This window comes from Saccopteryx bilineata, chromosome 5 (genome assembly GCF_036850765.1).
Source record: "Saccopteryx bilineata isolate mSacBil1 chromosome 5, mSacBil1_pri_phased_curated, whole genome shotgun sequence".
Taxonomy (NCBI): Eukaryota; Metazoa; Chordata; class Mammalia; order Chiroptera; family Emballonuridae; genus Saccopteryx; species Saccopteryx bilineata.
Window position 1 is genome coordinate 249,036,901 of NC_089494.1, and position 14,796 is coordinate 249,051,696.

The window sequence follows — 14,796 nt, forward strand, 5'->3', positions numbered from 1 at the left end:
CTTCTGAAAATGACAGCTCTGTGGAGAGAGGCGGTAGAGAAGCCAGCCGGAGAGGAGGTCCCCCCACTTCACATCTTGGCACGGCCCAGACCTCGGATTGGCAGCCAAGGGGCCCAAGCGCTTGGGGCACTAACTTCCTCCTTGGCAAAGGAGCGCAGCAGCTGGCGCTCTCAGGAGAAGATGGTGCGGAAGTCCAAGTCCACCGCAGGGCTGGAGAAGGTGCCGTAAGAGCCCGGCGTTATCAAACAAGCCACCCACGTGAAAGTGGTTGTCTGGGCTCTCACTGCACCCTGGCTAGACAGGCCCAGGTTTGACAATGTGGCCAGAGGCAGAGAAGTTAAAGATGGGAGAGACAGAAAAGCATCTTTGAACCGTTTTGAATTGCCCTAGGGCTCTTCCTCTGTTTCAAGTCCTCCAGGGATGTCCCATCTCGTTTAGGATAAAACTCACAGGCCTTACAGAGGCCCCACGATCAGACCCTCTTCCACCCCAGCCTGCCCTCCTCCCCTCGCCCCTGCACATACCCCAGTGCCCTTGCCCATGATGTCTGCCCACCAGGAAGAACTCTATCCCAAATCTTCACCTGCCCTCTCTCACTGCTTTCAGATATCTTCTCAAACGTCTTGTCTAATCTAAAAGAGCAACTTCTTTCCTCTTCCTTCCTCCCTAGCTCCTTCACCTGCTTCACGTGTGTTTATAAGTGGTGCCGTGATCTGAAATTTTCTTGCACACTCCCTTGTTTACTGGGTTATTGCCTATCCCTTCCCCACCGTTAGAATGCAAGACCATAAGGAAAGGATGGGGTGTTCATGAACATATACATCGTCAGTGCCCACACTGATGAGAGCATTTAGGAGGTGCGCAGTGTTTGTTGAATGAATAAATGACATCCTAACTTCTTAGTGTGGCACATAATGTCTCCATGATATGACCTCTGCCAACTTCTCTGGCCAGATCTCTTGTCCCTCTCTGAGAACACTCCAACCATATACAGTATTGGCTGGATGGGGGAGGTGACCCAGTTGTTGACACCGCCAAGTGTTGGTACAGCCTGTGCTATTTGTCTGCAGTGCCCTTCCCTCCTTCGCTTGTCTGAGGACAGCTTCCATGCTCCCACATGCCACACTGATGTTTCACTCCTTTGTCTGGTACTGCCCCCAGCTCAGCCTTTACACCTCTCATCTCATTTAGGTACATGTCCCTCTGTGTCCTGCTCAAGCCACTCAAGGACAAGGCTAGGGTCTTCATCTGCCAGCACAGGCAGACCCCAGGAATGTGGGTTGAATACAGGAAAAAATCAGTGCAGACCAGGCAAATCTGCTGAGTTTTATTTTCTTTAATGTGACTCTTAAAATTATAAAAGGAGTCCGTGCTAATTATTTCTCATGAAAATGCTGAGTGTATAAGTGTGAAATGAAAAAAAGCGAAGTCCCTCATTTTCCAGGACTCTGTGGAGCTGCCCTTGAGCCCTGAGCACGTCCTTTCAGGCAGGGGGCCCGGGCCGCAGACCAGCTTCTGGGCAGGGCCCCAGCCGCACGCCACACAGCGGTGGGAGCGACACCCCACCCAGGAAGGGGGCTGAGGCGGACCCCACTGACTCCGGGGGTGGCTCCTCCTCGACAAGAAACGGCTACCCCCTCTGCATTCCTCTCCTCCCCAACTGAGAAAAAAAAAATTGGCAGAAAATGCTTTTTTGTCTTGCTTTCTTAAATTGGGCAACTTCGAAGTGATAAGAAAGTACTTTGAAGTTGCCCAAGTTGGAATTTCCCAGAGAAGTTGATAACATTAATATCAATAAAATGGATTCATTGACTGGTTAGCCTTTTTAACCGCCCACCACCACCACCTTTTTTATGGCTTTATCAGAAACTCCCAAAATAAACAGATTCTTTCTCAAGCTAGACCCTCCCCATGGACGTTGTGTTCCCTTTCTGCAGAAACCAAATGCAACAACAGAGCCTCCTTCACGGCCTGGCCCATGCAGCCCGCCTCCAAGCAAGCCTGTCTTGCTGGTGGACATGGGGGATCCCGCCACCTTACAGTTCAAAAGTTGACATCTCGCATCATTTTGCTGCAGAGAAAAGATGTCCTGGTTGACAGACACAAGCCTCTGGCTTGCTAGAAGAATGGTATTTCTTGTTGTAAATTGTGGGGTTTTTTTTTGTTTTGTTTTGTTTTTTTGTATTTTTCTGAAGCTGGAAACAGGGAGGGACAGACTCCCGCATGCGCCTGACCGGGATCCACCCGGCATGCCCACCAGGGGGCGACGCTCTGCCCACCAGGGGGTGATGCTCTGCCCCTCCGGGGCGTCGCTCTGTTGCGACCAGAGCCACTCTAGCGCCTGGGGCAGAGGCCAAGGAGCCATCCCCAGCGCCCGGGCCAACTTTGCTCCAATGGAGCCTCGGCTGTGGGAGGGGAAGAGAGAGACAGAGAGGAAGGAGGGGGGGAGAAGCAGATGGGCGCTTCTCCTGTGTGCCCTGGCCAGGAATCGAACCCGGGACTTCTGCACACCAGGTCGACGCTCTACCACTGAGCCAACCGGCCAGGGCCGTAAATTGTGGTTTTTAAAGATAATACTTCCACTGCTGAGCAACAGCAAGGAGCGAACGAGACTGTGGGACGGGTGGGAAAAGACTAGGATTACGGCGATGATGCTGATGTTCAAGAAGAAGATAATCTTTAAAAAGCAAGAGAAGCAATACAGGCCTCGTGTTTCTCTCAGATCTATAAGTGTGAAATGAAAGCTGCCAGCACCATGGAGATTTAGCCAAATGCCATAGAGACCAATCTGATGCCCAGCCAAACATACGCCTCCGTCCAGTGGTCAGATAAATTTCTACACTGACCACTTCCCCAAATCAGATACTCAGCCTCCTGCTTTTGCTGCACACCAGCTAGGAATTGAAATTTAGTTATTAGCTTTCCACTGTCTACTTTATGTCACTCTTACCTCCTTCCCCAATTGTCCCTGGCCTCTGCCCCCCTCCTCCAAGGCCTACCTTTTGTGAAAGTGCTATAGATATGCATGACCAAAGATATCAAGTCTAGACTTTAATATCAATAACAGTTTACATTTTTCCAGTAACCTAAGGTTCACAGTTTGCTTTTGCATAAGTTATCTGATTGAATCCTGTCCTTGTGGAATGGATATACCCATTTTACAGGTGAGCCAGTTGAGTGACCAAAAGGTAAAGGGACTTACTTGAAATCACACAGTTTAGTTAAATATAGCACCTTTTCATCAATACTGTAGCAGACTCGAAAGGGGAGAATTGTATGGTTGATACGAAATTCAGGGAAGAGAAGAGGTGCTGAAGTTCATCATTTTTATGAACATTGCTGGGTAGGAAAGGTACTTAAATCAGAGTCAGTGTAAGTGAAGAGGGTAACTCTTCTTCTAACCCAATATTGGGTCCCGAGGGGCTGATTCGTATAGGTTCAGTAATGCTATGTTCTATGGCTTATAAGGTATTGTAGAGTTGAGCTCTGCTAAAACGGATGGTGGGACTATAACTTTCAATGGCCTGGGACAAACAACAGTTCTTTCCATGAGTCAAAGAGGGCCATGCACAACTTGTTTGAGAAATCCTGAACAAGAGGCCCCAAATTTTGTTCTAAAAATCGACAAGAGATACAAAAACATGTAAGACAGAGTTCCCTGAAAATCATGTCACAATATGCTGTTAAGAAAAAGAGTAAGTTACAAAATAATAGGTATCATATAATCTTGATTTTGCTAAATATTTGTATATACATTTAAAATTGATGGCTATACAAAGATGGAAAAACTTAGCAGAGTGACCACAGCCCTGAGGAATACCCCTGGGGGACTGAGCCTGGGTTCCCAGGAGACCCTCAGTACTTGCTGACAGTACAATCTGCCATTCCATCCACGTCAAAGTCTGAAAATCGCAGCAGGACCAGGCCCTCACCAAAACCACGTGACTGCTTCCTTGGTCATGAGTCTGAAGGTGGACACACGAAGGGCTACGCTATTTGCAGGGTCCAGTATGAAATGAACATCTGGGGTTCCTTACCCAGAATTCCAACATGAGGACAGCAGCGTGACAGTGAATAGACAAAGGGTCATCAGCCAGACGGCATATAAAAACCATACTCTGACCCAAAGCCTGAAGCAGCCCGCCCAGGAAACCAATTCCTTCCTTACAACAACCAGCCAGGAAGCCAGCCGGCTGTATATAAGTCATTCCTATAGCGAATCACCACTGCCACCTCTAGTGACAATCCAAACAATAACCCCTGTAACAATAGGCCTCACATGGCCTGGACTTGATCAATAACTGACAGCCTCCCTGATGTTTGTCCCTGATTCCAACTTAGCACCAACAGGAGAGAGCGCAACAAACCCGCCCAGCAATCATAGAGATTGGCTGGGGCTGGTTCTCCACCCCCGCTGCACGGCCCCCCCCTCCCCCGCCTGCACGCAGGGCCGACCCAAGCCTCCCTTGTCTCCGCTCAGAAGTGTTCCCACTCCTCTGCCTGCCCTTGAAGCTCTGCCTCCCTTGCTCGAGCAAGTTCAGAATAGACAGTCTTTGCTCATTCCCATTTGGTGGGTCTCCGTTTATTTTCACAGAGCCTTAAACCAAGCCTGGGTCCTTCTGGACAGGACTTCCGTCATGCCCGCAGGTCGTGAAGCCAGCACTGACCTGAACTCTAAGGGCCGGCACTCCGAGGTGCCTGGTTGTAAAGCCTCATTAATGATCGCACAGACAAGCGGTCTGCTGCCCTCTGCAGGCGTTTCCAACAGTCCTTCAGCTGGCGAGCCAGGTCAGGAGTCCCATCTCCCTCCCTGGGAGCTCTCTCCTGGGCCGATGGGCCTAGGACAGTGCTGCCTGGTGACTCAGCATCAGCCAGGAAGTCCATGTTGTGCTTGGATTTCCTGGGTTGAGGCATTCCCACAGAACACCCTCGGAAAGCCGCAGGCCCACACCGGTGGGGGGCAGCTCTCGCCTACCTTGGATGGCTCAGCTCTGCTGACCTGGACTGGGGTGGGGTTGGGGGGCTGGGAGACTTCTGCAATGGCCCGAGGCTACAGTTAGACTTTTTAGCCTCCAGGGGGGGCTGTGGCTTTCAAACAGGTTGCATTCATTTCAGGGGCAGGGTTTCCCATAGAGCATAGATCATTAATGAGGCTTTACAACCAGGCACCTCGGAGTGCCGGCCCTTAGAGTTCACATACCAGGAGGGAAATATATACCATCTATAAGTAATGGGAGTAAGTGATTGATGTCAGAGAGGTACAGTGTAGGACAGAAAATTTAGACCTCACCCCTCAATAGCTGTGTGACCTTAGCAAGTTACCTAATCATTCTGGGCCTCTCCGTCCTCCTTGGTACAAAGAGATTAACAATGCTTCCTTTCTCGCCTGTGTGGGAAGGGAGAGTTGAGCCAAGTAAGTACCCAAAGTGCATTTATAAGCCCAGGTCCTTGGTGATGGTTAGTAGGAGAGAAACTTTGAAAAAGCATTTGTATTGGACTCTGGGGCAGATGGAAGAAAGGCAGGGGACGAAATTCTCAGTCTTCTAAATGAGGTGGACATATTTCTTAGACGTCTAGCCCAGGATGGCACCACTTCTGTTTTTACTTCAACCCATAAAACCTATGACTTTCTCTCCTGGTGATGTTGTCGAGTGTCATCTCGTCAATCCACTTCTGGCAGCAAACTGTCACCCATCCCTCCGGCTTCCGGAAATGGGCTAAACCAGGTGGCATGAGTCACATGTCTATTGCACAGCCCAGAGCAGGACTAGTTGTCGAGCAGCGTTTCCCTAAATGAAACATAAACAGGCCGTCGCACCAACTCATTTCGGAACGAAGGGGAGAGAAAGTCCTGGTTTAGAAATCTGAGAAACCGAAGGCTGGTGGTTTAATGGAATCGCTGAGCCGATTTGCATATTTGTTCCTTCGACTTCCATTTCTCGATGAAGCTACGTTATTTCATTTCCTGCTCCATTCCGGCACTGTCAGCCCATCAGGCCCCTACTACATGTTGGATAAGTAAACAGGATAATCGGCAGGCGATGCTCTGCGCTATTTCGTGTAAAAACACAAGATGTAACAGTTATCTTTATCACACTGTGTTGTCACAGCTCCTAGCCCACAGTTAATTGGCTACATGTGCTTTTCAGTCTGGGTTTCAGGGAGTTACAGTCATCTTTGCGGTGCTCACAACTGAACAGTCTCTGTTTTGAATAGTTTCCCTATGCACACTGCAGATTTGCCCTCTGCTTGGCCCGTGTATTCCTTCTGATGATCGTTTCTCTGCGTCTCCCCAAGCTATGGATTTTCGGTGGGAGCTTTGACCCACTGGAAGTGTTCAGCCTTTAAGGGCAGCCCACCGAGGTTTGAATGGCAGCCTCACTGCTCACGAAGTAACTGTAAGGAAGTTACTGACCTTCCTCCCGGCCTTCGAAGGTCCCTGGAGACTTGGGAGCACATGCGGCTATTTCTCCTCCTCTTGTCCAGTCATCTTACTGCTTGGCCTCTCCTCCCCCTCCTCTGCCCTCCCCCTTCCCTCCCTCCTCCTTGGTGACCTCAGCACCCAACTCACTGCTACTTCCTCATCATCACTGCTGTTATCCTTTGGGGAGATTTTAAACAACCACACAGATAAGCTATTCAAAATGCCTGGCCACTTGGTTCTTGACCTACTTAGCCCGAGTGATTAGATGTCATCGACTTCACCCCTAAGACCCACTGCAAATGACCCGCTCGGGCTCTCACCTTTCCCTGTCCTGGCTTCCCTGATCCCCAAATCCCACAGCTCTCTGCCTTCTGGTCCGCCGACCCTGTCATATGTACAGCATATATATATATATATACCTTCATGCCTTCTCCTGCAACAATTGGACAGGACAAGGTAAGTGGTGGAAAGGAGAGAGGGAAGTAACATGTCATCAATGTTAGCAAGGTTTATAGCATCACTTAACATGTTGACAGTCACTAATGTAGTTTATAGCAGCCATCTAATGGGGTTCCTGATTAACTGTTCTACTATCAAAAGTGGAAACTATATAACTTAAAATAACAATGTTCACTCTGCCACAGTTATCAGGAATACAGAAATTATTAAAAGCAGTCCCCAATGTTTCTAGTCTGGTTGGGGGCATGTTGAGAACACTGGACTTTGGATGGTAGATGGCACGAACTACAAACATCTTATTTTGACATTTAAAACCTATCAAGTCAGCTCAAGTGTCATTTAGTCAGGTTGTGGGACACAGTATATTTCACATCTGGGTGTGCTGTGCAGTCAGTCCAACTGCACATACCTAAGGGTGACATTTATGAGCTGTAATGGCCTACTCCCAACCTGCATGCCTATATGGACCCAACTCGGCACTACCGCTCAGCAGAACGTGACCTTGAGGCTGACATGTGGCCTTCAGGGAATCATTTCTCTATGCCACAGTTCATAACGAGAACCGGGCTACAATCTGCCTGCTGCCGTCTCCAGACTCACACAACTGCGAGCACTTTGCATGTGAAATTAACCACCAGTTGGGGGTATTTCTAAAGAAAAAAAATATATCGATGTTCAATGTATCTAAAAGAGCAGCTTTTTAACTTTCACAACTAAAAAGGATAAACATCTCATTCCTAAAAATAAAATCCATAAAGAATATGGTTCCCAACCTCAGTGGGCATAAAAGTGGTGAGCTGGTTAAAATGCAGGCCTGGGCCCCACTGTCACATTCTGATGAGGGAGCTTGTGCAGCTCCGACCTAGTCCTACTGTCAATCACTGGCCCGGGCAGTTTCGATGGGGTGGTGTGTGCTTCCTGGGAAGTGCTGTGCTAGTTCACTCTGAAAGTGGCAAACATTGATTACCTACCACAGTAACACTTCCTTTCTTAGAACGAAGCCTTTAATCATTGAGAATTGCTGAACTGAATATTCCTCGAGTTCAAATGCTATTTTCCTATGTAACATACGCCCTGCTCTCACATCTTTCTGAACTCGACTAAGTACCATCACCCTCTGCTTAGTGAGAACTAAAAATATGTCAAACAGTCCAATGTAGATCTAATAAATGCAAAGTCTATAGATAATTGTCACCATTTTGAGGTGCCAAAGAAACTGACAACTTGCCCCAGTGAGATCATGCAAGGCATGGTTTCAGCTATTGCATCTTCTAGAAATAAGTATATATAGCACATGGCTGCTTGCTGAACTTCAAGAAGGGAGATGTACTTAGATGAACTGAGATGTGTGTGTGTGTGTGTGTATAGATAGATGTGTGTGTGTATATATATATATATAGACTCCCAGTGGCACCGTAAACTCAGCAGTATACCATATACCATATGAGTTTCTTCACATTTATATTCAAACGCTCTTACCAAAGAAGACAGCATGCTTTAACATTTTGCTGAGTATAAAATTTTTATTTTGGAATAAAATCAAGAACAAAATAAAATAAAACCTAGGAAGCCAGAGAATTAGAAAGACTATGACTCTCACCATCTTATTAAGTCCGGCACAAAAATAAAACGTTCTGTACATTTCTGAAAAAAACCAATACAATTTATCCTGGAAAAGAGCAGCACAGAATATTGTAATAAGTGCACCTTTTTTCTTTTTTAATAATGATTTTATTGATTTTAGAGAGAAAGGAAAGGAGAAAGAGAGACAAGAACATCGATCAATTCCTGTATGTGCCCTGACCAGGAATCAAACCAGCAACCTCTGTGATTCAGGATGCTGCTCTAACCAACCAAGCCATCAGGCCAACATAAGTGCTCATCTGTTCCAGGTGTCTCCTATATGCCAGCCACAGTGCTCTACAAGCACTCCTCCGTCTACTCCCCGAGCCCTGAGGTGGGTGCTGTCATCCCCACCATGCGAAGGTCAGGCCCCGAGTCCCACAGTCAGTGACCGGGGAGCCCACCGCCCACCCAGGGTCCTCCGCATCCTCACGTCTTTCTTCACTTTGTTCACTAACTCAAACGCACATCCAGCATCTGCTTATGAATATGCCAAATATAGTCTCTAATGATCAAATTGGTTCTAAATATTAAAAGGTTTCTAATGGCGTAAAAACTATATCCTGTATCTAAAAGTAAAATGATACACAAAATCATTTGCTCTGTGCTTATTAAAATTTAGAGATGTAGAGATCAATTTAAACTTTTTCACCTTGATGTAATACAAATCTAGTTCTTAAATATTTGATCTATCATATATCTTAAAAACATCAGTGGAGAAACTATCCTCTTATAATTAGGAATTATTCACACTAATTTAACTCTTAGTGTTAAGGACAAGCTAGGAACGAGCTAGGGGCATCAACAGAGCTGGTTCTGATCCCCGGTTCAGGCTAAGGGCAGAATCTGCAAGTCTTGCTGGAACTACAAATAGCAAACGTGCACACATCAAAAAACCTTTATAAATTCAATGCTGAAGTCACATGGGACTGATTACTGACTAATAAAGAACTGGTTATTGTGAAATTGGAATTCATTCTAAGAACAAGCTATAGTTATTTGTCTCCCAAACACACCAAAGTTACATATTTAAATGTTATGGGGTAAATTTCTGCAATGCATTCACTCTAAGATACTCCACGTGCCTACGACCTGTAATTTCTCCATGTCATCTGACAGTTGGTTCGCTGTTTTTCACTCACACAAGCTAATTTAAGACATTCTGCACTATGCCACAAAGTACTGGCCAACCACCAATAAACATTTAGACTTACATATGAATTGTATTTAAGGCAGGCCCGAGGCTGAAGGCTAGTGCGGTCAGTCTCCTGTAGGTCCTAGTTCTAAACTTCAAGGTCATGTACACAACTCTGGTTTCACATCGGCTTTCCCTTAAAAACCAGGAAAGATCAGGCCCTGGCCAGGTAGTTAGAGCATCACCCTGAAATGCTAAGGTTGCGGGTTTAATATCTGGTCAGGGCACATGTAAGAGGCAACCAATTAATGCATAGTTAAGTGGAACAACAAATCAACGTTTCTCTTCCTTCTTCTAAGAATAAATCAATTAAAAAAACCAATAAAGATCAGACCAACTAAGGCACCTGGAGTATGTAAGGAGTAATGTACCTATAGTCTGAGTGCAACAGCTACCTATTAAAGAAACAAATGACACCGCAATCCTAGCTACCCACTTCCCCGCTTACAGTATACCTTCCTGCCCAAAGATACTCAAAGCTTTCAAAGTGAGTCTTGTATCATATTTATCAGTGAACTGATATTGGAATTCATACCTAAAATGGAAATTCTTTGAAAATCACTTGAGAAAATTACTCTTTTAGGAATGAGCCGTAGGAAATCAAGGGTAGCTTGCCTGCACTAATTCTAAATTATGTTTACTTGACCTGTATTTTGCATGTTCCCAAGGAGTGAACCCCCCAGAGAGCTGCAACACGCCCCAGACCAATTCTAAAGGGAGGGAAAAGAAACCCCGCTGATTCAAAGAACTCTGGAGCTCTAACACAGCACAATGAGAAAAGATAATCACGTAGGTGTCCAGCCGTGCTTTTGCTACTTAGATCATAAAGAGAGTACTGACCTTCGGTTTATTTAGCATTACAGTAGGTCAGTGTATTTTGAAAACAATTTCAAAACCATTCTGGAGTCCTATAATAAACCAGAAGAGGAAGACACAAAAATAGGAACAAATGTTGTCTACGTTCTTATTTTACTTTCTAAGTATATATTTTTAAGATTTTATTTACTGATCTTTAGAGAGAGAGCGAGAGAAATAGGGAGTAGGAGCAGGAAGCATCATCTTGTAATAGTTGCCTCTCATATGTGCCTTGACCAGGCAAGCCTGGGGTTTCGAACCGGCGACCTCAGCGATCCAGGTCGACACTTTATCCACTGCGCCACCACAGGCCAGGCTGGCTATGATTTTAAATATAAAATGCATCAAAACTTCCAGTGACTCGCCTGACCAGGCGGTGGCGCAGTGGATAGAGCGTCGGACTGGGATGCAGAGGACCCGGGTTCGAGACCCCGAGGTTGCCAGCTTGAGTGTGGGCTCATCTGGTTTGAGGAAAAGCCCACCAGCTTGAACCCAAGGTCGCTGCCTCCAGCAAGGATTTACTCAGTCTGCTGAAGGCCCGCGGTCAAGGCACATATGAGAAAGCAATCAATGAACAACTAAAGGTGTTGCAATGCGCAATGAAAAACTAATGATTGATGCTTCTCATCTCTCTCCATTCCTGTCTGTCTGTCCCTGTCTATCCCTCTCTCTGACTCACTCTCTGTCTCTGTAAAAAAAAAAAAAAAAAAAAGAAAACTTCCAGTGACTCCTGGCCTGTGGTGGCACAGTGGATAAACCTTCGGCCTGGAATGCCAAGGTTGCTGGTTCGAAACCCTGGGCTTCCCTGGTCAAGGCACATACCGCAAGCAAGCAATGAACAACTAGCCTGAAACAACTATGACTTGTTACTTCCCATTCCATGCTCCCCTTTCTCTCCTATCTCTGTAAAATCAAAGTATTTAAAAAAAAAACAAAAAAAAAACTTCCAGTGACTGTTTCAACATCATTTTTTCCTGATGGAGGACTAAGTCCTGATACCCACACCTGTCTTTTTCTTCCTGATCTGCTTTCTCCAAACACTAGTTCTGTACAGAGTGATACAAAGAAATTCCAGCGAACAGAAAGCCTACCACGGAGACGAACCCTAACAGAAGATGAAGATGAAGCAGAATGAGAATAAGGTCGACTGTTTATTTCTTTGTTATACAAAGAGAACTAAAAGTGGCTCAGGCATGTTAGCCCATACCCTCTGTCCTTTCTGACGTGGTGAGAGCACACAGACGGCAGCGAGCGCATCAGTCCAGCTCGGGGTCAAGCTTCTCCACTTTGATGACGATCTCCGGGGCCAGGGCGGCAGTGCCGGCTGGGGTGCTCTCCGCCTCGGACTCGGACAGCACCTCCTCCTTTATTCTCACAGCCTTGTGCCCGGCCTCGTCCTCTTCATCGGAAGACTCGTCCAGCTCCCACTCGTCATCTATGTCCATTTCAAACACTCTCACGTGGCGCAGATTGGAGCTTAGCTAAAGGAAAACAGGCGATACAGAATTTTAAAAGTCAATGGTTAACTAATACATTATCTGCAAGAAATCAGAAGTTCAAAGAATGGTTTTACAGGAAAATTATTTCCCCATCAACTTACTAAGCTGAAGCCTTCAGTTTGCATAAAAGAATCTCCACATACAAGAGGAAGAATTTCAAAATCAAAATCCTCCCAGAATTGTTATTAGTGACTTCGTGAGCTTTCTCAGAACAAGAGAACTAAATAGCTAAGGCAACTAGCAGGCTCATAATCAATAAAAGCAATTCATCCAAGCTGCTCACAATGAAAGGACCTCACCGATCCAAACTGCCTTCCCCTGTAACTCTTAGTAACGATCTGTGAACACTTACCACACAGGACACTTTTCTAAAACCATTCCCAGCAACATACTGGGCTTTCATGCTTTCCAGTAATCTCCAGTGCTTCTCGAAATGCATGGTGCGTGTGGGAATAGCGTCACACTGCTCATCCAGCCTAGACAGGAGGGAAACAGGCAGGCATGAGAGGGGTCTTCTCCCTGGCTTACTAGGGGTGGCACCAGAGTCAACCATGCATTTGATTTCTACCGATATTCCCATTGCCAATCTAATTCTATCAGCCACTGCATAAGAAAACTGTGTACTATAGTCTATGACAATACTACAATTATACATAGGGAGGATATCATCTTAGCAAGGTTTTTTATTCCTTTTCAAGAAAAGCAAATAGACACATTTTTAAATTAGAGAAGGGATCTGCTTACTTAAATCTCAGTCAACAAAGCCATCCCTTGGAAATGGCCATGCACCCTCCATGGGGCTACGGAAGTCCTCATTCTGCGAGGGAAACACTGAAGGCAATCTAATTCTAGCGGATGTGCTGCCGAAGTGAGCTCTGAAGGCAATCTGAAGTAATTAATTCTGCTACAAACTGGGGTTAACGCTGCTCTTGAAAAAAAGAACTAAAAGAAGTCTTAGTTTCCACTCCAAATAATTCCCAACCTTGTTTCAGCAAATACTTATTGATTTACTAGTAAAGCAAAGGAACAGAGAGGCTGTTAAAGCCAGTATCTTTTAAGTAAAAAACAGGAGTATCTCTGCTCAGTTGACTTTATGATTACCCCTAGTAACTATTATCTAAGCATACCTAAAGAACTAGACTGTATGACAGATGCTGAAAAACATTTTAACTGAAATCAGAAAGACGAACTTATGAACAAGCCCGTTACCTTGCAGAGTAAGTCCCGGTGAACTCATACTCTGCAGAGTCTTCACTGTTATATACTAAAGACAACGGCAGCTGGACCAAGAGTCTGTCTCTTCCTTCACGTCCTATAATGTCCTTAAGGACGACGGTTACAGTATCATCATCATAAAATTGTGCATCTAAACAACTGTAGGTGCTAGAATTGAAATAAGTTTGTTATATGAAAGATGATCATAACTACTGAGGCAATCTAGTAGGCATAATATACTTGTACAAAGGAAAAAACCTAATAAAAAATATCAAGTGAGCCTGGGCTGGCTAGCTCAGTGGTAGAGCGTCAGCCCAGCGTGTGGAAGCCCTGGGTTCAATTCCCGGCCAGGGTGCACAGGAGAAGTGCCCATCTGCTTCTCCGCCCTTCCCCCTCTCCTTTCTCTTCCCCTCCCGCAGCCAAGGCTCCATTAGAGCAAAGATGGCCCGGGCGCTGGGGATGGCTCCACGGCCTCTGCCTCAGGCACTAGCATGGCTCTGGTTGCAAAAGAGCAACATCCCAGATGGGCAGAGCATCGCCCCCTGGTGGGCATGCCAGATGGATCCCAGTTGGGCTCATGCAGGAGTCTGTCTCTTGGCCTCCCTGCTTCTGACTTCAGAAAAATACAAAAAAATAAAATAAAATAAAAAAATCAAGTGACAGTCTATATAATAACATTTAAAATATATCATTAGTTTGCACTAAAATCACAGTTACCTGCTATACTGATTATTCACAAATATAATTAACTAGGCCCTAAAATAGGTAATCACGAAAAAGGGAAAATCTGTATGGTTGTTGGTTTATTTTCAATGGTCAGGCCATTATGGAAATTCTATGAACGATTTCTTACATATATTTGGAGTTAACTAGACTGAAAATAAAAGTAAGATTTACATATAAAGACACAACTCTAAAGATGTTACCACAAAATACTTCATGTAAGAAGAGTGAGAGAAAGACTGGCCTCTCCGTAGTGTTAATTCCGCCCTCTGCAAAGCCTCAGGGGTGACTTAGGTATTGCTACCCTTTTTGCATCAAAGAAAATCCCACTGCACTAAGAATAACACCACCTCCCAATTTTGTTGGTCATAATGAGAACCTCTGCTATCAGCCCCTAAAACGACATTACTTTCTTACTAACAGACAAGGAACTCAGAGGTATTATAGGAAACCATGCTACATAAATTCTTGCTGCAGGGTGGTGAGGTTCTATTGAACTCATTCTGTCCGGATACAATATGTGACCAATACTGCCTCTTGTGTTGCAAGAGAGGAAGCCCTTGTAGTTATATGTCGCTTAACTGAGTCTAACCATAATCCTATCATTTGCATTATTAAACATATACATACACACATATCATCCCAACAAAATTCAAGATTTACCTTCTTCTTACTTTCTCAGTCGTGGCATATGTGAAGCTCCCAAATTTAATAGCAATCAGTCCATTATGTATAGATCTTAAAGAAAGAAGGGGGTGGGGAAAGAGACTTTGTAGAATAACTTGGGTAGCTAATAATCTAAA

General features: G+C 45.4%; 1 protein-coding gene across 1 annotated transcript in view; it reads right to left on the bottom strand.

The window, feature by feature from the left end:
* Positions 1 to 11,688: 11,688 nt before the first annotated feature.
* ANAPC4 (anaphase promoting complex subunit 4) overlaps positions 11,689 to 14,796 on the bottom strand; it is a 37,372-nt gene continuing 34,264 nt past the window's right edge. The window contains exons 26-29 of the mRNA XM_066280925.1: positions 14,657 to 14,731; positions 13,265 to 13,438; positions 12,408 to 12,531; positions 11,689 to 12,037 (exon numbers count right to left, since the gene is read on the bottom strand). Of these exons, the coding sequence (XP_066137022.1) occupies positions 11,813 to 12,037; positions 12,408 to 12,531; positions 13,265 to 13,438; positions 14,657 to 14,731 (598 nt within the window). The 3' untranslated portion in view covers positions 11,689 to 11,812. The remainder of the gene's footprint in view (positions 12,038 to 12,407; positions 12,532 to 13,264; positions 13,439 to 14,656; positions 14,732 to 14,796) is intronic.